We start from the raw sequence: 21,172 nt of genomic DNA on the forward strand, positions 1-21,172 counted from the left end.
AGCTGGTGCTCTACCATTTGAGCCATGGCTCCACTTCTAGCATGTTGGTGGTTAATTAATGGTGGTTAATCTCACAGACTTTGCTGCGCAGGTTGTCTTCAAACAGTGATGCTCAAATCTCAGCCATCTGATTATATGGGATTATACACAAGAGTTGATAGATCCTGACCTCTTTTCTAACTATTTAAATTTGTATTTCTCATTAACTATTTCTGATCTCAAGGCTCTAAGGGAAGCAGACAGTCCAGAGTAAAAGAAGCTAATGTGCCCACACTAGCTCTCTGGTGTATCTCAATGTAATTGAGAATATTTTCAATGTAATTTATGATTATGTGGAGACCAAAAATCTCAAAGCAGTTGGATTAGTGGCGGTAACTGGTGTTGGGAGTTGCTACTCTATTAGGGGCTGAAAGCTATAGTCTTCTCCCCCAAACAACATGGAAGAATTCAGTCCTTGGAGCTGAGTTCATTCAGCCAGAGCAAATGTTAGCAGAGGGAAGGTAGCTCCTGTCCCCTGAGATTTGCACCCAAGACACACACACACACACACACACACACACACACACACACACACACACACACACAGGAGATCTGACTTTATACGGTTACACAGCTGTGAACTATCATGTAGCACTTTTATGACAGTGGCAATAGCCCAGCATGAGGGGCTTGCCCAGATAGCCACCAATGACTCCCTGGCTCCTGTAGCACTGATTGGAGGTCCCCGCCCACTCTGGACTCCTTATGAGTTCTTAACTGCTCCTTATGGGTTAGTCTTCTCTGCTCAGTGGAGCCAGAAGCTCTCCAAATCAGGTATAGAGGCATTGTAAAGCCAGAAACATCATGAGCCTAGACCAAGCACGTGGGGAGTGACCAGTAGTGGGACTTCAGAAGGAAACAAACTGTGGCAGTATTCAGCCTGCATCCTAATTGCTCTTCCTATGGAAAGGCTTCCTAGCACCCAATAGCCCTCAGCGTCTGCAGTGGGCAATAAAAGAAATTATAGCCAAGGAGAAACTGGACATGGGTATAAATAGGAAGAGGAAATGCTTGGACTTCCTTGGAGCCATAAAAGCTCTCTATAATATTATACATAACTACAATTAAGCCTGAAAATTGCAAGCTTCCAATGTGTTCATTCCTAGCCAAATGCCAGGCGGTTCTCCTGGTGAATGGCGTTCGCACAGAAGAAAAGCGCAAGTTCAGAAGCAAATCTGAGGTTTCATTTCCTTTGGAAAACACAGGCAGGGCCAGGATCTTGTGGCATCTGGCTGGATCCCTGATTGGGGCCTTGTCTCCAAACTGGGGTGCACAGAGGAGGGAAACACATTTTCAAAGGATGAGCCATAACCCAGACATCACACACCTGTGCCAGGCTTGGTCTGTGATTCTACCCTCCTTCCTCCCACAGCTGCCACCCCACAGGGACCACTCCCAGACCGGATTCTGCACCACAAGATTTGGGGTAAGAGAAGGGCAGGGAGTGGCTGTGGATAATGAAAAGCAGCTGCCTGGGTGGGAAGCTACAGTCTTCTAACTGGTTGCTGACACCCTCCCCAAATGCAACACCAAGCAGAGGTCCCTCCCACCCTTAGCCTTCAGGGGCCTCTTTAACTGAGTCCAGATGCTTGGGAGGCTCCTGGTCTCCCTGCCTCACCTTCCCACCCACTGTGATCTGTTGACTTCCAGCCTCTTCCCCCACCCCAGACCTATGAGTCCCGGAACTCACCCACCTTCTACCTTTGAACCCAGTACCACCCCCAACCTACTCCATACTCTTATCTGCACGTGGCATGCTTGCTCAGCCTGTGTCTCACCTAGCACATGCTGTCCATCTTGCTGGAATGCTCTGCTCCCTGGCCCCATGCCCAGACAGCCTAGGGGCCTCACTTCCTTCATGGTGTCCCCTCCCTGAGCCCAGCGGAGCCCCTGACCTCTGACCCAATGTGCCTTGTCCACACCCCTGCACTAACTAGAACAGAGCACACATTTGGAGTCTTGTCTTTTTCTCTCACTCTTCTGTGAAGGTCAGGAGCCCCATTTCTTAAACTCCCGTTTCTCCAACACTTAAGGAAATGGGTAATCTTTATGGCCATGAAGAGGTGGGCATGGCAGACTGCCATGGAAACCTGGGGCACTGGCGCTTGGCTTCAGGTCCCAGAAACCTGACATAATGATGATGACAACAACGACAACAAAGAGGATGACTGCAGTAACTCCCTTATGGAATTGGGTTGTTTTGTTTGTTTGTTTTTGTCAGTTGTGGGGCTTGAACTCAGGAACTGAGCACTGTCCCTGAGGTTTTTGTCCATGCCACAGCTCCACTTCCAGTTTTTAAGTGATTAATTGGAGATGGGGACTTTTCTGCTTAGGTTGGCTTTGAACCATGAGCCTCAGATCTCAGCTTTCTGAGTAGTTAAGACTGTAGGCGTGAACCACTCGTGCCTAGCGCCTCATGGGATTTTTAAGAGGATATAATTAGAACCCATGTAAGTTTCTTAGGACAATGGCTCTTCTACAGGGTGGCCTATTGGGGTAGAGATTTTACAGACTTGGGGTCCTGGGGGAAACAATGTGTGTGTCCCCCTAGTATCCGGTGAGTTGTAACTTTGTGCTGATACAAGCTACAGGAAGCCATGACAATCTGGCTTGGGAACTCCTCCTGAAAAGGCAGCAAGGGACAGCTGGGACTCGGAAACACAGTAACACGTGCCTGGTGTTGTTTATGGGAAAGGAGTGATTTATTTTATTATCTAAATTTTTTGTAGTTTAATAAGGTTTAATAAGCCTCCCAAGGAGGTTTCTGGCTCAGGAAATCGCCTGCAATAAACACAAGTAGTAAATCCTTTATTTTGAACATAAAGAAAAAATGGTGGACAATTTTTCTGAAACAAAAACAAGTCTCCCTCTCTCCATTTCCCCTGCCCTGTAATAAACAAAGGGTGAGTGAATAATTTTTAAAACTCAGCTTGAAAGTCTACCAGAGCAAAGCTGGGTAGGGGATTGGGGGAAGCATGGAGGCAGAAGAAATGCTGCTGCTGCTGTAAGAAATGCTGCTGCTGCTGCTGTTACTGAGATTAAGGGTGACAGCTTGCACCCCAAGCTATCTGGAGTGTACACAGCTTGATACATCAGACAGAACCTGGGGGTGTGTGGGATCTCTGTCATTCGGCTAGTTCTGTGACCTTGGTGGAAGGGGGCTCAGCTCACCAGCAGGAGCCTGTATTCCTCATCAGCAAAGTGGACATAATAATCATCTAGCCACAGAAGTTGTGCAAGGTGGGTGGGAACAAGCGCTTCTGATCAGGCAGGCACAATAGGCACGTGGTTGGTCACCTTAGGGATTTACTAGAAAACCCAGAGCAGGGACTGAGTGCCTGGTCATAGGAGGAAACCATACAGTGTGTCACAGGAAATCTGTGGCTGAGATGAGAACTGGGGGTGCCTGCTTCTCAAGTCTGGCCCGTGCCAAAGCTCCACAGGTCTTTTGGGGGGGAACAGGGGAGGACCAGGTATAGTGTAGAAAAAGAAGGAGGTGTATGATTGTAGGAGTTTGGGAGGGTCTACCTTGCAGCTGTAAGGAAACATCTGGATGGCTGACAACTTTGACATAGGAAGAAAGCTCAGAGCCCACTGCACAGACCCAGAAGTGGGGGCTGCGCTTCATGAGGCCAAACGTTGCTAGGGATTGGAGATCCAAGCATATCTTGGCAGGGTGGCAGGGCAGGTGAGACAGGCTTCAGCCAGTGGGCACTCCGCCCAGGGTATTCCACAGCTGCCATATAGCTGTGAGTTGAAGTAGTCTCGCCTAGCCTCCCATCTCCTGTTGCTACTCAGACTCAAGGGCATTTTAGGGCCAAGGGGAGTAGCCACCTTGCCTGGGGAAACTGCCAAGGGCAGGGTGAGGCGTACCTGGCAGAGACAGGGGCTGGCCATTGCTTTGGCCAGGCCTTCCCACCTTCACTCCTGCTAGAGCCGCCACTACCTTGGGGGTTTCACTGCTTTAGACCACAGGACATAAAGATCTGCTCCAAAGACCCAGGTAGCTGCCCTGCCTTGTCTCAGGTCTGGAAAGGAAAACCACAACTTTTCCACCCTTTCACAGAAACCTATTCCACCAGGCAGCTTGGAAGCTCCAGGCCTGGGCAAGGAAGAACTCGGTTGGTAGACAGGGTGGGGCTCCCTGGGCCCTAGGAGTCTGCTGGTATGAATGGCATGCCCTGGAGACAGACAGATGGAAGCACTGTCCTGAACCCCAGGTTGGCTTAACTAAGGAGAATTCAGGAAGACACTGGGACTGCGGGTCATAACACTACAATCACCCATAATCACACCACCAAGGTGGCCTGGGAGGACAAGCAAGTAATAGTGTTTACTTTTTTTTCCTTTTATTTATTTATTTTATTTTTATTTTTATTTTTTGCCAGTCTTGGGCTTGAGCTCAGGGCCTGAGCACTGTCCTTGGACTTTCTCAAGGCTAGAGCTCTACCACTTGAGCTTCAGCACCACTTCCGGCTTTTTTGTATGTATGTGGTACCAAGGAATCGAACCCGGGTCTTTGTGCAGGCTAGACAAGCACTTTAACCACTAGGCCAAACTCCCAGCCCCTTAGTGTTTACTTTCTAACTATGTGATATAGGCAGGTCAGATAGCTCTCTGATCCCCACCAAACAATGAGTGGTAAAGATGAAATTATTACAAGTATCTTATGAATGATATCACAGTGTTCAAATATTCAACATAGAGAGGTTGAGCCATCCTACCAAGATTTTTAACATCAAGTCTGTCTCCTTGGTTTATTTGTGAGTGGATCTCATTCTTCTAGTTCTACCAGGTTCTATTTGCTGGTATCCTGGGGAAAACACAGACATAGAAAACGGGTCTTATGCAGGTCATCTTCCTGGGGAGAGGTGGTTCTTATAAATATCCCAAACAGGATATTTATACTACTGACCACTTTATTCCACTCACACACCATGCTGTGAGATTGACATTGTCACTCTCCCATTCCCCATATTAATAAACTGAGGACAGCAGGGAGATGTAATGTGCATGCCATGCTCCTTTGTAAACCAAGAACAGGGGCTTTCTCTGTTAGCCAGGCAGCCCTGCATCAAGTTTGGAGGCTTTGTGATCTGATGAAAGTGGGGACTGGGAGAGGACACAAGCTTGTCCATTAGAACATTCTTGTTGAAGTTCTGTCTCTGATGCTAAATGTGCCGTGTGATCCTGGACATGGCCTTCTTTAGGTATCTCTTGCTCCCCATCTATAAAATGGCTACATGTTGTGTAGCAGCCTTGTGGGCCCCTCTGGGGTTGGAGTCCCTGAGACAGGAGGTACACTGTGCTGTCTTTGCACCAGCCAGGTATGGCTTTGGAGCCCACAAGCACTGTTGGAAGTGTCTTTGTGTATCAAAATAGCAGAGATCACAAAAGCATGGACATCATGTTAGTTTCTGGAATGATCCCATCCCAACCTAGATCCCAGCCTGTGAGGGGCCTGTATCCTTCCTAGACTTCAGAGTGCTGACAGCAGTGAGCTCCATGTCAGAGCCCCTAAAGTACCTCACCTTATTTAGTCCTTGTAGCCACACTGTGAGGAAGATATATCCCCCACCTTTCTCAGAAGTGCAAAACCAGCCCAAGTTCCCTAAGCCATCCATCTGCCCAAGAACAGGGCAAATGCCTCACCCTGGCCTCCTGCTAAATATGGCTGCAGGCCCAAGCTGGCTGGAAACATTCCCACTCAAGGGATCTGGGGTTAAACACATTTTTGGAAGAAACTCGAGAAATCCAAACCTTCCAGATCCAGATGATATGGAATATGTTCATGCTGTGTCCAACAAAATCCTCTCTCTCTTTTTTCACAGCTCAGACAAGCCTCCTCTCTTGGAAGGCTTCCTGAGTCCTCGCCCCCAGGGGTTAATGTCTTTTTGTCTACACTCCCCATTTGCACTTAGCATTTTGCCTTGTTCCCCTTAGTTACCTTAGGGCATGAGCCTCAGCAATGTGGAACACACTCTCACATCCTAGAGTGCCAATCAGCCTTCTGGAGGCACAACTCAAATGCTCCTACCTCTCATTCAAGGGGACTTAATAGGAGTAGCGTGCTGAATGGCACAAGAGCTTGAATAGCAAATGCAACTGAGTTTTTATCAGGGCATGGTAGCGTATAACTGAAATCTCAACACTCAGGGGACTGGTGCAGAGGTCATGAGTTTGAAGCCAGTCTGGGCTTCCACAAAGAGACCCAATCTCAAAACAACAACAGCCGAAGAAATTATAGTGACACTTGCTGTGTGGCCTATGGCATATTTCTGGCTTTCTCTGGACCTGCTCTGTCTCTGTACTGTAGATACAGATAGAAAAATGCACCCTTCACATTTGTATTTTCTTGTTTTTGTTTTTTGTTGGTCATGGGGCTTGAACTCAGAACAGCCTGAGTGCTGTCCTTTGCTCAAAGCTGGCACTCTCCCACTGTGAGCCACAGTTCCATTTCTGGTTTTTGATAAGTGTTTCATGGGAACTTTTCTGCTTGGGCTGGCTTCGAACGTCAATCCTCAGCCTCCTGAGAAGCTAGGATTACAGTCATAAGCCATTGGTACCCAGCCACACTTGTGCTTTTGTGGAAGGATTAGCAGTGAAGTCAGTTGACAGGCACTTGATAAATAGTGGCTACCACTGGGTATGATGGTCCACACTGGTCTCCTTCCTGGCTTGCTGCCCCTTGTATTGCACAGGTCTCTCTGAGAGAGACCACCTGCTCTCATTTTACAGTTGAATACCCCAATACCTTATCTTTGTGGAAGTTGCTGGGTTCTAGAACCTTCCATGGAGCAGAGGCCCTGGCCATGCTAGAATGGTAGCTAAGAAGGTTTCTATCCCCTGCCCCTGGACTTTTACTTTTATTTATTTTCTACATATTTTAATTTCTCCTTACTTTTTAATTTTAGATATGAGTGTATGTATATTTCTAACCCCTTTCTACCAAATATTTATATTTGATGTTAGGCTTCTACTAGCTGAAGAGAGAGAGAGAAAAAGAGAGAGAGAGAGAGAATGTATGTTTAATTTACCCCCCCCATATGTTATTTTTGGAGATAATCCCTGGTTTGGGCTCAGGAAGGGAAGGTGGGGGAGGGGTGTGGTATCCCCCTGGGGACACTGCTATCTGTCTGCCCAACAGGGCATGGGAATCTCAGGGTCATCAGGCAAAGCTCCCAAAGCACAGGGCAGAGGTGCTTCTTTCCAAAGAGACAGTGACCAGTGAGTGACAGCCCCCATTGCTGACCACAGCATGCCCCTCCTGGCTTCCGCTCCCAGGTTAGTCTCCTGCCTAGAAAAACAACTCTGAGCTACCATGGTTACATCCTTTCCTCCAAGAATGGAAGTGAGACCACAAAGCAAGACATAGTGGGAATCGCTGCTAGGCAGGTCAGCCTTCAAATCCAGTGTCACCAGGGTTAGTTGCCCACTTTCCAAGCTCATGGTCATGATTTGGCCATCCAGTGACATAGAGAAAGAGCCCAGAAGGCCAGGAGTTTGGCCTAGTGGTAGAGTGCCTGCCTACCATGCACAAAGACCTAGGTTCAATTCCTTGGTACCACATACATAGAAAAAGCCAAAGTGGTGCTGTGGCTCAAGTGCTTGAGCACTAGCCTTGAGAAAACCCAAGGACCGTGCTCAGGACCTGAGCTCAAGCCCAGGACTGGCAAAAAAAAAAAAAAAAGAGAGAGAGATAAAGAGCCCATAGAGTTGGAGAGTTCTCCTAAAATCATAGTTACAGTTTCCTGGTTCTCCATCCTCACAACCCACGCTTTGTTCCTTGGGGGTGTGGCCAACAGTTGTCATAAACTAACTCACTGAGCGCCAATACTCAGGCACATAAGCCTGGGCTCCTCTGTTTAAGAAGGCAGAGAAATGCATAAAGAAGGCAGGAATTTCCATTCAGAAACATTTGGAGACATTATTTATTTATTTAGACATTACTATCTTTAAAGGAGTAAGTCCTTAGTAAACAAGAAAATGTGGCTCTCCATAAAGAACTAATCTCCCTGGGTCGGATTGACCTTGGCTTTCTACCTAACAGCGGAAGGGCAATTCACTCACCATCTTTTCAAAAGTACAAACCCCCTCTGAGGTCAGAACCCTGTTCCCTCTGGGCTGGCTTGGGAAAAATTAGAAAAGACTGTCACTCCTTCAATAAATTTATTTTTATCTACTAAAATGTATTTGTAATAACATGGACTTTGTTAGACTGAGACATTTAACAGCCATCTGTCAGGAAACTGTCATGATAAAAATCAGAGATGTGTGATGTCTGGAAAATGAACAGCGCCTTTCTACCAGTTACTTATTTCTGTATAACAAAAAACTTTAGAGCTGAGTGGCTCAAAGCCATAGTAAACATTGCCCCACAGCTACAGTGGAGGAAGAGCTTCAGAAACTGAGAGGATTGGCTTTAGTTTCAATTTATTCATGAAATGGCCATCAAGGTGTCAGCTGAGGCTGTCATTATTAGAAGGTCTGATGGGGCCTTGAGGGACCACTCTCAACCTAGATCACCCACCAGTTAGAAAGTGACTATTGGGTCTGGGAGTTTGGCCTAGTGGTACAGTGTTTGCCTATAGCATGCACGAAGACCTGGGTTCAATTCCGAGGTACCACATACATAGGAAAAGCCAGAAGTGGTACTGTGGCTCAAGTGGTAGACCTCTATCTTGGAAAAGCCCAAGGACAGCACTCAGGCCCTGAGTTCATTCCCCAGGACTGGCAAAAAATAAAAAGTGGCTATTGGCTGTTAGCGGGAAGCCTTAGTCACAGGCTATATGACCTGTTCCATAGGACTGCTTGAGCATTCGACCAGTATGGCTGCCAGCTTCCCAGAGTCAGTGATGCAAAAGAGAGTAAAGCTGAAATAGTGAAGGTGACTCTGCTTCAGAGGTCATATGTAATCAAAGCCACAGGGCTTGTTGGCCACACAGGTCTTCCCTGTATATGTGGGAGGAGCACACACAAAGGCATGAAATCTTGCCACTACCAAGAGACAAGAATCACTGGCAGCCATCTTTGAATCTGCTACTGCAGCCCACTTAGAGGGAGTACCATTGTATAGTAAACAGCCTGCACAACAGTGATTTTCAAACTACTGGCAACAGCCATTATCACAGATGTTCACTGGCTATATGCTAGCACTGTGCTAGGCATTTAATGGTAGTAGCTGCCCTCAAGCAGCTTAGGGAATCTAACAGAGATACCCACACTCACATAAAGATGTAGAGATACCCAAACTCAATTTGAAGACAGGGATCCACCTTTTCAAAAGACCAAAGCCTGCCAGGTACCCCTGGCTCATGCCTATAATCCTAACTACTCAGGAAGCTGACATCTGAGGATCATGGTTCGGAGCCAGCCCATGCAGGAAACTCCATGAGACTCCTATGTCCAATAAACTACTCAAAAATCTAGGCCCAGAACTCAAACCCCAGGAGCAGCACACATACACTCACACACACACACACACACACACACACACACACACACACACACACACACAAAATCTGTAGAGGCCCAGAAGCTGAATTGAGGAGAAAAGTTCTTCTCCAGCATTGGATATTGTCACTATTTTGTATTTCAACCATTCTAATAGGTATGTGACTTTAAGTGACCTTAAGTAATACTTCTGCATTGATAATGTTGAACATCTTTCCAGAAGCTGGCTAATTTTCCATTTGTACTTGTCTTAGGTGAAACATGCTTTACTTTTATCATAGTAGTTCTGTCCCCCCAGGGCAGAGCCTTCTTGGTTTTCTCTGTGTATTCTCAGAGCCTAGGGCAGTGCCTAGTCAGCCAATGGGTCCTGGCCTGTGGGTCTCTGGCCCACAGAGGGAAAGGAAGAAAGCAGGCCTCCGTTCTGGAGAAAGGTGGGATTGCCTAGGTTGAGTCCAGTCTGCTCCACAATGGAAGGATGGAAGGGAAGTATGGCAATGGTCAATGGAATCTCACAGCGCTCTGTGTGCTTTCCAGCTCCCTGGAGCTCTCTGCTATGGAATGGGAACTTTTACCTCCTCCTTTCCTTGTCCTCTGCTTTCCCAGGGCTAAAACTTCAGAAGGTAGCAGTGTGAGGGTCCCCAGAGCTCCTCCCACTGGCACTTGGGTCTGTAGTTTTCCTCTTTCTTTTCTCCCTGCCTTAGCTGATCACAGTTAAAGGTCAGGCCTTTGCTAGGATTTGTTTATTCATGGGCCATGTTGAGGCTTTGTGTGAGAAGTAGAGCCCTATGTGCTCTGACAGAAGTCCGTTCCATATCTGTTTTGTCAGGATAGAAAGGTTAACCGAGTGTTCAATATCTCATGGAGCTTAGTGAGTACTTACTTAGTAAACATGAAGAATCAAATTGTACGAGTACATTTGCACACTGTTGAAAAGTTTTTTTAAAAAAATCCTAAATCACACCATTGCAAATCAGGACCATCCACACAAACCAGGCATCTCAGAAGCAGCTTCTCCTAAGAGTTTATATGGCTGTGTGTCTAATGGAACACAGATAATGATTAAGCAATTAACCATGTATTTGTATCTATGGTGATTTAAATGTCTATTTATAAGTGACATGGCTCACAGATCTACATCTATAGGCCTTCATATTTTTTTAATCAAGAATGGCAAATGAAAGGAAACTTTTGTCAGCTACAATGAAACCAGGATAAAGTTAGAAGGCAAAACACATGCCATGAGGCCCCCATTCACTGGCTGAAAATGGACCACGAAATTGATTTTAAGCTTCCTGGTAGCCAGTGCAAAATGTGAATGGGTTACAGTGTCCCAGGATTTGTGAAACAAACCAGAGACAACAATTCTCAGCAGAAGCACCAGGTGGTGCTTATGTAAGAGGAGGATGCAATGGCTGGAATGCACGGAACAGCTGGGTTTCATGTGGCCATTCATCCTGGTCTGCCACAAATCCACGTTAACACAGTGGAACCCGATGAATCAAGCCTGGGAGAAGCCTCTGTGGCATTTTGCTAAATAGCTGATGCTTGCTACCTAGTAAGAAGCTCAGAGTCCTCAAGTACAGCACCAAGCTCCTGCTTGAACGGGGCTGTGACTTACAGCCTGAGGCTTGGCAATGCCAAGAAGTAGGACAGCTGGCTTCCTGGCAGAGGCAATCCTCCTGCCGTGCTCACTAACCCTTCTTCCTCTCTGTTTATCCCCACAGGGCTCTGGCTGAGAACATGGCCAATGGCATTGATGAGCTCATTGGCATCCCCTTCCCCAACCACAGCAGTGAACTCCTATGCAGCCTCAACGAGCAGCGGCATGCAGGCCTGCTGTGTGACGTGCTGCTTGTGGTCCAGGAACAGGAATACCCCACCCACCGCTCTGTGCTGGCCGCCTGCAGCAAGTACTTCAAGAAGCTCTTCACAGCCGGCAGCCTAACCAGCCAGCCCTACGTCTACGAGATTGACTTTGTCCGGCCTGAGGCCCTGGCCGCCATTCTAGAGTTCGCCTACACTTCCACACTCACCATCACTGCCGCCAATGTGAAACACATCCTCAATGCCGCCAGGATGCTGGAGATCCAGTGCATTGTCAATGTCTGCCTAGAGATCATGGAGCCTGGTGGTGATGGCGGTGAGGAGGAGGACAAGGAAGACGATGATGATGACGAAGATGACGACGATGAGGAGGATGAAGAGGAGGAGGAGGAAGAAGAAGAGGAGGACGATGATACGGAGGACTTTGCTGACCAAGAAAACTTGCCTGATCCCCAGGACATCAATTGCCACCAAAGCCCCTCCAAATCAGACCACCTCACAGAGAAGGCCTACTCAGACACACCCAGAGACTTCCCTGACTCCTTCCCAGCCGACAGCCCTGGCCATCTGGGGGTGATCCGGGATTTCTCCATTGAATCTCTGCTGAGGGAGAACTTGTACCCCAAAGCTAACATCCCTGACAGACCTCCCTTGTCTCCGTTCACCCCAGACTTCTTCCCTCACCTCTGGCCAGGGGACTTTGGTGCCTTTGCCCAGTTGCCTGAGCAGTCCATGGACAGTGGGCCACTGGATTTAGTCATCAAGAACCGGAAGATCAAGGAAGAGGAAAAAGAAGAGCTTCCCCCACCCCCACCCCCACCCTTCCCTAGTGATTTCTTCAAGGACATGTTCCCTGACCTGCCCGGGGGACCACTGGGCCCCATCAAGGCAGAGAACGACTATGGTGCCTATCTCAACTTCCTGAGTGCCACCCACCTGGGGAGTCTCTTCCCACCTTGGCCACTGGTAGAGGAGCGAAAGCTGAAGCCCAAGGCCTCTCAGCAGTGTCCCATCTGCCACAAGGTCATCATGGGGGCAGGGAAGCTGCCACGGCACATGAGAACCCACACTGGGGAGAAGCCATATATGTGTAACATCTGCGAGGTCCGCTTCACCAGGTGCGCAGACTCAGCTGAGGGCAGGGTGGAGGGGGGCTGGGACAGGGCCAGAGGCGTGGTGGTAACAGCAGAAAGAGCAGTGAGTGGCTGACAGCTCCAGCAGCCCTCAGGACACTATTACTATCTCATGGAGCACCTGGATCCCAAGTTCCTGAGATCTACCTCCCACCGAGTGTTTCTTAATAATGGCCACGCCACACTGATGTCCTGCTGAGCAATGCTACCCTTTTGTTCCCTTGAGTTCACTTAGCTTCATAGGGCTGAGTGAGAATGCCTACTAGACAAGGCTTTACCAAAGCACAGAATGATAGGGAGATAATAACCGAGCTCATGTGAAGGTCAAGTTCAAGTGTAATTCATTCATCTTCGGCAGAAGATGAGGGCTTCAGCAGAGGGCTTGCTATAGCCTGAGATTGCCCAGGCTCCATGAGAATGACCTCAAAGATCCAATCCAGATCTGGACCACCGAATCAACCTGGAAAGCCCTAGCCTGCCTAGCCTGGCTCCTCTTCCCTGGTTTCTTGTGCCTGTCACTTGACAGATGGATGGCACTGGGAACGCCCCAGTTGGTGGCTCCAGTGGGATAAGTAGCTCAGGGTGCCACACAGTGATCACATCCAGCATCCTTATCCCTGCTTCCCCTGCCCCTCCATGGCTTATCCCACACCAGCCTTTGGTGAGGTGCATGCAGGGATAGCCAGGGTGTAGACCTCACCTTCACTAGGGAAAGTTTTAAACTTGACCAGGCACCGCCTTCTAGACTCTGGAATATAGTCCAAGGGCCTCCTAGTTGGGGAAGCAGTGCTGTTTGGTAGGGAGTGTGACATTCCAGAATACTCCCTCCCAGTATCTGAGGATACTGAGATCTGAGATACTTCCTCAGTATCTGAGGTCTTCCCCACCCCCACCCCGCCTCCTGCCAGGCCAGATCAGACCAGAGATGGTTCCAGCCACCCAGCCATCTGCCTTGCCCACCCTTGGGTTCCTCCTGCTCGGTGGGGATGACAGCCATCTGGGTTCCAGGCCTGTCTCCAGCTGCAGCATCTGCCATCCAGCCACTACCCCACCTCCCTTCACTCAGTTCCCACTGGGCTTTGTCCTTGCAGAACAAGATCAGATAAGCTTTGGGGCCTCCTCTCCCAGAAGCAGAGCTATCCCAGGGTCAGGGAACAGGAGGGGTGGAGGAGATTTTTCTGGCCTGACTCCCATCAGAGATTTCATTTGTCACCACGGGCTATGACTGTCATGCTCAGTGCTCCCTTCCTCCTCCCTGTCACATTCTTCAGAACCACGGACACTTTTTTTTCCTACCCCCAGGGGGAGGGGGAGGGGTGCTGCCCCAGGGGGAGGATGTTCCACCCTGGCCTATCTGGGTGGAGGTTTCCCTGTGACTGTCGCCAACTCTTCTTGCAGCCATTCCGTAGGGTCCTGCTGTTTGGCTGCGTCCCCCTGCCATGATGCATTATGCTCTTCAGCAGGGATGGTGGAGAGGCTGTGCTGTCCACAAATGTCCTCTGGGGTACACCTCCTCCAGCTGTAGTCTGACTCCTTCATGATTTATAGCCAAGCTCTTGTCGTTGCAGGGCCTGTCTTTACCCTAAGTAGCAATCCTTAGGTGCAGGCTCTGAGCCGTATACACCTCCCTATGTCCATTCTCAGGTTGTCTGTGCCATGTGGGAGTGCCACTGCTGAAATAGAAGAGCGAGAGTCTTTCCAGCAGAACTCCTTCCTCCCCCAATGCCCTGCCTGGGCCTTCATCCTAGGAGTGTCCAAGAGGAGGGGCTGAGGCCTCTACCACAGGATTCTTTGTTCCTTGGCATCAGGAGCACTCTGAGTCAGCTCTGGGTGTTAGCTCAGCCACACCGGTTGTCCACCATTAATCTTCTATACATGAGGTACCCCCAGACAGGACCTCACAGGCTTTCTCTAGGTTGTCCCGTATGGTTGTCACCGTAGCCCTGTGCTCTGCCCTTACCCAGACCCAAGTCTGTGTTCACATTCTCTGGCCTGGGCCAAAGACATTATTAATTTCAAGGCTGGTGCCACTCATACTAGCCACAGAGAAATAACTCCTGTTCACAGAGAAATAGCTCCTGTTCATTTCCAACAGCTTGGGACAGGACAATGACAATCTTGGCCAAGATGACCCCAACTTTCTCTTCAGGCCATCTTCATAGTCCTTTTGAGGCCCAGAGATAATAAGTGAAGAGCTCTGTGATAGGTCCTGAGGACAAGGAAGCACTTGACCAGGGAGGAAAAGAAAGGACACTTCTGCCCTTGGTGGACAGATGCCCATGAGTGGTACAACTGTCACTGCTAACTAGCACTGGACCCTGGAAAGCCTCTGTATGTCTCTCCCCGTATCTTTTCTTTATGGATCCTTGATCAACAGCCATGGAGACCTTCCCCATGCCTCAGTAGCCCTTCTACCAGGAGCTCGCTCCTCCAGGCTTCCTCCCATAACTACCTACAGCCTCACTCATACAGGAAGTGGAAGCTGCAGGTGAGAATAGGCTGGCCCCAAAGACAACAAAGGTGCCACTGAGTATATAACCTTGGGGAAAAGATGGACAGCTTCTATTGCCGCATAACCCACATGGTGCCACCAGTGTGGGCAGAAGCACCTGCCAAATCCCACGGGCTACAATGTTTAGTCCAGGGCCCCAACCTCAGTGACAGCCAAATGATAGTAGCTCCCTCTTCCTCATCAGATACCTACTCTGCCCATAAGGCCAAGAACTCAGATGTCTCTATTTTCTTCCCAATCTGATCCTCCCAAGAGCTCTGGGAACCTTAGCAAGATCATGTAATGTCATTAGCAATAGTAACAGGAAGAGTCATTTCAGATCATCAGGTCACAGGAAGGGCTAGGAGACATCTCTTCCACCTTTTCTGGGGGCCAGGATCTAGGCCCACCCAGGTCTGCATTTTTGCTTTTCACCCAGAGAATGACTTGTGCATGGCATCATTCCCCAAAGTGTGATCTCTGAGCTAGGAGAAGGATTGCAGAGCAGGCTTGTGTGCACATGGTCTTGGCTGCATCTGGAGGCTGGGAGATGGAAAAAGCTGGCAGATCTGGGGGAGGCAGGCTCAAAGAAGCACACTGGTGTTGGAATTGTGGAGTTTTGAAATTGACCTTGCTGCTCAGTGGTCAATCAACAAAACATGATGTCTGCAGCTGTTTTACATAGGTTCAATGTTGTGCACCATACAGAGGACAAAAGGACACGGGACCAGGTGCTGATGGCTCATACCTATAATCCCAGCTACTCAAGAGTCAAGAAGCTGTGATCCAAGCCAGTCCAAGCAGGAAAATCCATACACACACACACACACACACACACACACACACACACATACACACAAAGCTAGAAATGGACGTACTAGTGATACAGCACTATCCCTGAGTGTTTAAATCTCAGTACTAGAAAAAATAAAAAGAGCACTGGTCATGTGGCTGGTACCACCCAGCTCCATGCCCCATGCTGGAGGAGGGATAGAGAATGCACCTAGCTGAATAGCTGCCTCTGAATGAATGAATGAATGAATGAATGCACAGCTCCTCAGCTCTTATGGGTTGGGTACTTGGTAAAGAGCACCAGCATGGCCATCAGGAAACCCAGGTTCAGAACCTGCTTGGATCTATGCCTAGATGTGTCATCTGGGAGATATCTCCTACCCTCCCTGGGCCTCAGTGTTCCAGGTAGAACTTGAGTGGGGGAGAGGGGCGATTCCTAAGACGCCCAGCCCCAAGTGAGCTCCCGAGCCTGGTGCATTGCCTGGGAAGAACATAGTTACAGAAAGTAGGTGTCATCGCCTACCAGGTGAGGATCGGGAAGGTCCAGGCAGGACCACAGACAGTGCAGATGGAGAGTCCCTTAGGGATTTGGCAGACTGGGAGCACATCACTCAAATGGGAGCCCTAGGGGAAAGAAGATTGGTGAGTGTGTAGAGTTGGGTCAAATGTATGCAGACCAGCCAGCTTCAGGTCCTCCTCCCCCTGCCTATCCTGCTGCCCTCCTCTCCACCTGCCTGCGCCCTCCAGTCCTCAGTAAGCTGATGTGGGAGGGCTGACTCTCCTGTCTGGTCTCCTGCCACAATAGTGTTCACAAGAATGCCCCTCTTTCTCCTTCCTGGGCCTGGGGTCTGTTTTGGAAATGAGAGCCAGTGAGACCTCTAGTGGCCATGGGGCGCCATAGCAGCTCCTGCTGTTTTAGCAGTATGCTGAGTATGGTTTAAATCTGGCCATATTGGGAAGGACATACCAACTCTGGCCTCAAATCGGAGACTGCAATTATAGGCCGAGAGACTCCACCCAAGCCTGTGGGGATGGGACTCAGAGCATCCCAGCTTCTGATTGGGGAAAACTCCAGAAGGATGGTGGGAGGATTCCCTGCCATCTGTCTCCCTCTACCCCCTCCCCCAGGTTGAAAGGCTCTGTGGACTGGATTAGTGAGCTCTCAGCCCTTAGAACAGGAACCTCAGGAAGTCAGTTTTCCTTTCAAGACCACCAGGAGAGACACAGACTCTGCTCCTACAAGCCCAAACTCCCTATCAGCTCTGGAAAGTTCAGCCATGTGAGAGCCTTTGCAAAACCTGCCTAAGATTTCCAGTGCATGCTGGTAGTGAGTCTGCAGCTGGAGCAGGGGCCCCCAGACCCTCGCTCAAGTCCCACCCAATACCTTGCCTTACCTCAAAATAATACTCTTAAAGCCCTAAGAGCTTCATCCTGGATTACCTGCATTCCTGTTGCACCTGGCTCTTTTGTAAACCCTGAAATTGTCTGTAGACAAAAAGGGCTCAGGGTAAGAAACCACAGGGCTAGAAACTTGAAGGTGTGCCCTGTTTGTAGAGCTCCCAGATTAGTGGAGAGGACAAATGGGGCTCCCAACAGTCAGGGATCCAGGTGAGATCAGGCAGGGGCTACAGATGCAAAGCCCAGGATGAACCCAGGGGGAAACCATGTCTTCTGGAGAAAGGGCTTGAGATGAAAGTACAGTCCATCACAGTCAGTTTCTGCACCATCAGAGAGTGAGGAGGGTCAGAATGGTGACAGCATTCTCCAGCGAGAGAGGAGGTGAGACAGACCCCAGTTTGAACAATAGGAGTTAATTACTTTGAGTTTGAGTGGGAAGGAAGTTTAGCGTGTGTTGGGGGAGGGGAGGGCAGCCTTAGATTCTGGAGGAGAGAGGAGTAAAAGGTGCTAAGCGGGTCGCGTCTTCAGCGCAGAGACTGACTCTCGGCTTCTGCCTCGCAGGCAGGACAAGCTCAAGATCCACATGCGGAAGCATACGGGGGAGCGGCCCTACCTGTGCATCCACTGCAACGCCAAGTTTGTGCACAACTACGACCTCAAGAATCACATGCGCATCCACACGGGCGTGCGCCCCTACCAGTGCGAGTTCTGCTACAAGAGCTTCACGCGCTCTGACCACCTGCACCGCCACATCAAGCGACAGAGCTGTCGCATGGCCCGACCCCGGCGCGGTCGCAAGCCAGCCGCCTGGAGGGCCACAAGCCTGCTCTTTGGGCCTGCAGGGCCCCCACCCGACAAGGCTGCCTTCGTGATGCCCCCGGCGCTGGGCGAGGTGGGAAGCCACTTGGGCGGCGCAGCCATGTGCCTCCCGGGCCCCAGTCCTGCCAAGCACTTCCTGGCAGCACCCAAGGGTGCCCTGAGCCTGCAGGAGCTGGAGCGGCAGTTCGAGGAGACGCAGATGAAGCTGTTCGGGCGTGCGCAGATCGAGGCGGCGGAAAGGAACGCGGGTGGCCTCCTGGCCTTGGCTTTGGCTGAGAACGTGGCCGCCGCGAGGCCCTACTTTCCACTGCCCGACCCCTGGGCCGCAGGCCTGGCTGGCATTCCCGGCCTCGCTGGCCTCAACCACGTGGCCTCCTTGTCTGAAGCCAACAACTAGGCTAGCCCTGGTAGACGCGGTCCGTGGCCCTGTCCCCTGCCCTCCCAGGCCCACTCTCTACTGCCTCCAGTGGGTTTGAACTTTCTACTTTGCAAACACAAAGGGAAATGAATATATATATATATGAATATATATATGAATATATATATATATATATATTAGCAGCAATGACGTTTCCCAGGCCTCCCTTTTGCTAGTGTCTGAACTGAACTGGCATCTCTTCCCAGAGGGCCTGGAACTGGCTGGGTCTTTTCCCTGCCCGGCACGCAGGGCGGCTGCCACAATGGAGGGCTTCTCAGTGAGTGCCAAGTGCACTATGAGGCCATGTGGGGCTTTGAGGAAGGGTTGCTAGACCAACAGGCCCATCAGGTGGAGCAAGAATGAGGCTGGGCCTGAGCACATACTTTGGTTGACCCACCACGTTGGAGGGGGGTAGTCCCTCCCAGCACAGCTTTTTAGGGGTCTTTTGCTTGTCTCCAGAGGCCCTGAATTCCTTTGGACAGTGCTCAAATGCCACATAGAAAGCCAGACCCCATTGACAAGGAGACTCTTAGAGCCAGGAGCCAGGCTATTTGGAGTCTGGACCCATTTTTAACTCATCCTGTGATTTTGGACAGGTCAACTCTCCGTGCCTCTGTGTCCCCCCTTCTGTGAAAGGAGGTGGTGGCTTAGGTTCCTGCACCCCCTTCACCTCCACACATATTAAAACCTTCCCCTCCAAAGAGGAGCCTTAGAGAGTAGTGGCTCAGTACCTCTAAAAGCTCTGGGAAAGCAGTTGATCCTACTGGACTTCACTGTATCACCTCCACACAAATTAGCAAAGATGAAAAATGTGGCCAAAGTAGATAAGGATGACAGATGGGCAGAGCTTCACATGCCGCCTGACCCAGGGAGGCCTACACAGTCTTTGTCCCAGGTTCACATGCCCTCTCTAGCCTCTGGGGTCAACATGGGAAGAGGCTGCCAGTTTTAACACCTGGCACCTGAGTCTCTTCCCACTTCTCGAAATGCAGACCTGGCCTATCACCCAGGGGCTTCACAAGTTGAGGTTTCTCTTGTCCTCAGTTTTGCTGGTGATTGCCCTCCTTTGCTGTTTTCCAGCAAAGCACCCCCTTCCTGCATGGTCCAGCACTGAGGTTAGGGTATTTGGCTCCCCTTCTTTTGACAAAAGGGCTGAGTATGGGAGGGGAGGGATTTAGGGGTTTGAAGGGCTCTGAGAATTGAGATGTCACACAGATCTTCTGGTTCTATGGTTGGTGACAGATTCTGGGCAAGAAGAAAGGTTCTCTGACTGACTTCTTTCTCCCTGGCAGTTCTTCCTTTCCATTCCACCTTCCTTCTTCCTGCTGACTTTACTTTGGTTTCTCAGTAGCCCAGAGAGGTGTTTACATCTGCCTGGATGGCCCAGAAATGGGCATCCTGACCTCCCAGCTGCAAACACAAGAGACTTGGTTCTTCCTATTGCCTTGGCTTTTTACTGAGGAAAAAAAAAGAAGAATAAAAACAAAAAGGCTAGAGAAGACCATAGACTCTGCTCTCCTTGTGGCTCTTCAGAAGAGACTCCCTGCCTCTTCAGCCGGGAGACACACCTGTCCTCAGCACTCATCTGCCTGGGCAACTGTCTCCCCATTTCAGACTTCACCTTTGGGACCCATCAGTGAACACACTCAAGGGACTGGGGCTGAACCAAACATAAAATGAACAAATGAACTATGTGAAATCGTGGTGTTGGGATTTTTGTTTTTATTTTGTAAAGATAATGACTTCTTATAAACTCAATTTTTCAGATGACTGGTTAGTTCTTTTGGTTTCTTCTTGGCTGCAGTTTTGAAGTTGTACATTGTAAAATATCCAAAGATATCAAGTACTGTATGATCATGAACTTGAAGCAAGTGGGCTGGTTGGGAGGGGGAAGGGAGGTGGTGTTTTGTATTGTTTTGATTTTTTTTTTCTGGATGTTTCTGATTTCCCTGTCTGTCTGTAGGAGAACTTTGGGATTTTTTTTTCTATTTATAACTCTTTTTATGTGATCACTCTATGTAACATGACACTCAGCAAAGTTTGCCTTAGTGATTCAAGGGACAATCTTCCATAACTTTGGTCGCACGCTGCATCCTACTGAGAGACTCAGCTAATTTTCTGGACTATTTATTAAACAGTATTAATTGACTTGATGAAATAATATGGAGCATTGCCCTTCTGTGAGATGTCACTACTAGAAGTTCACAGCAAAGTAGAAGATTTAGACTACTGGGTGTCATATACTTTAAAATAATGTCCAAGGCAGGATACCTTTACCAAGCAAACGATTTGACTCTGATTTAATTATTTAGAGAAGTGTAGGGTTGTTGTACTTGTTTGATTGGTGTTTAGTTTTAAGACGGGGTCAGATGTGTAATCCAGATTAGCCTCCATATCTCTATCCTCCTGCCTTAGCCTCCTGAGTCCTGGAATTACAGGCCTGTGCAGTAACAGCTTGAGCGAAGAATGGCTTTTTAAGTAAAAATGAGTTCTATTTGCCTGATGCCTTGCTTCAGGTTGATTTCTATGTTCCTGTTATTTAACGTGTCTGTTAGTGTTGTGTGATGAGGAAACTAGAGCTCAATTCTTTTTTCTTTGTGTGCCAGTACTGGGGCTTGAACTCAGGGCCTGAGCACTGTCTCTTAGCTTTTTTTGTCCAAGGTTAGTGCTGTACTACTTGAGTCCCATCTTTACTTCTAGCTTTTTGTTTACTGGAAATAAGAGTCTCACAGACTTTCCTTCCCCAGGCTGGCTTCCAACCAGGATCCTTAGCTCTTAGCTTCTTAGAATTACTGGATTACATGT

At 49.2% G+C, this 21,172-nt stretch overlaps 1 protein-coding gene across 3 annotated transcripts in view; it reads left to right on the forward strand.

Annotated features, from left to right (window-relative positions):
* Positions 1 to 20,137, forward strand: part of Zbtb7c (zinc finger and BTB domain containing 7C) — a 280,314-nt gene extending 260,177 nt beyond the window's left edge. For 2 of the 3 annotated variants that reach the window (XM_090353133.1, XM_090353134.1), the window contains 2 exons: positions 11,217 to 12,434; positions 17,692 to 20,137. In XM_090353133.1, the coding sequence (XP_090209259.1) occupies positions 11,233 to 12,434; positions 17,692 to 18,346 (1,857 nt within the window). In that variant the 5' untranslated portion in view covers positions 11,217 to 11,232 and the 3' untranslated portion in view covers positions 18,347 to 20,137. Of the gene's footprint in view, positions 1 to 1,420; positions 1,466 to 11,216; positions 12,435 to 17,691 lie in introns of those variants that run through there. The other variant, XM_090353135.1, reaches the window with a different exon arrangement.
* Positions 20,138 to 21,172: the final 1,035 nt, after the last annotated feature.

Source organism: Megascapheus bottae, chromosome 19 (assembly GCF_031878675.1).
Source record: "Megascapheus bottae isolate mThoBot1 chromosome 19, mThoBot2.hap1, whole genome shotgun sequence".
Taxonomy (NCBI): domain Eukaryota; kingdom Metazoa; phylum Chordata; class Mammalia; order Rodentia; family Geomyidae; genus Megascapheus; species Megascapheus bottae.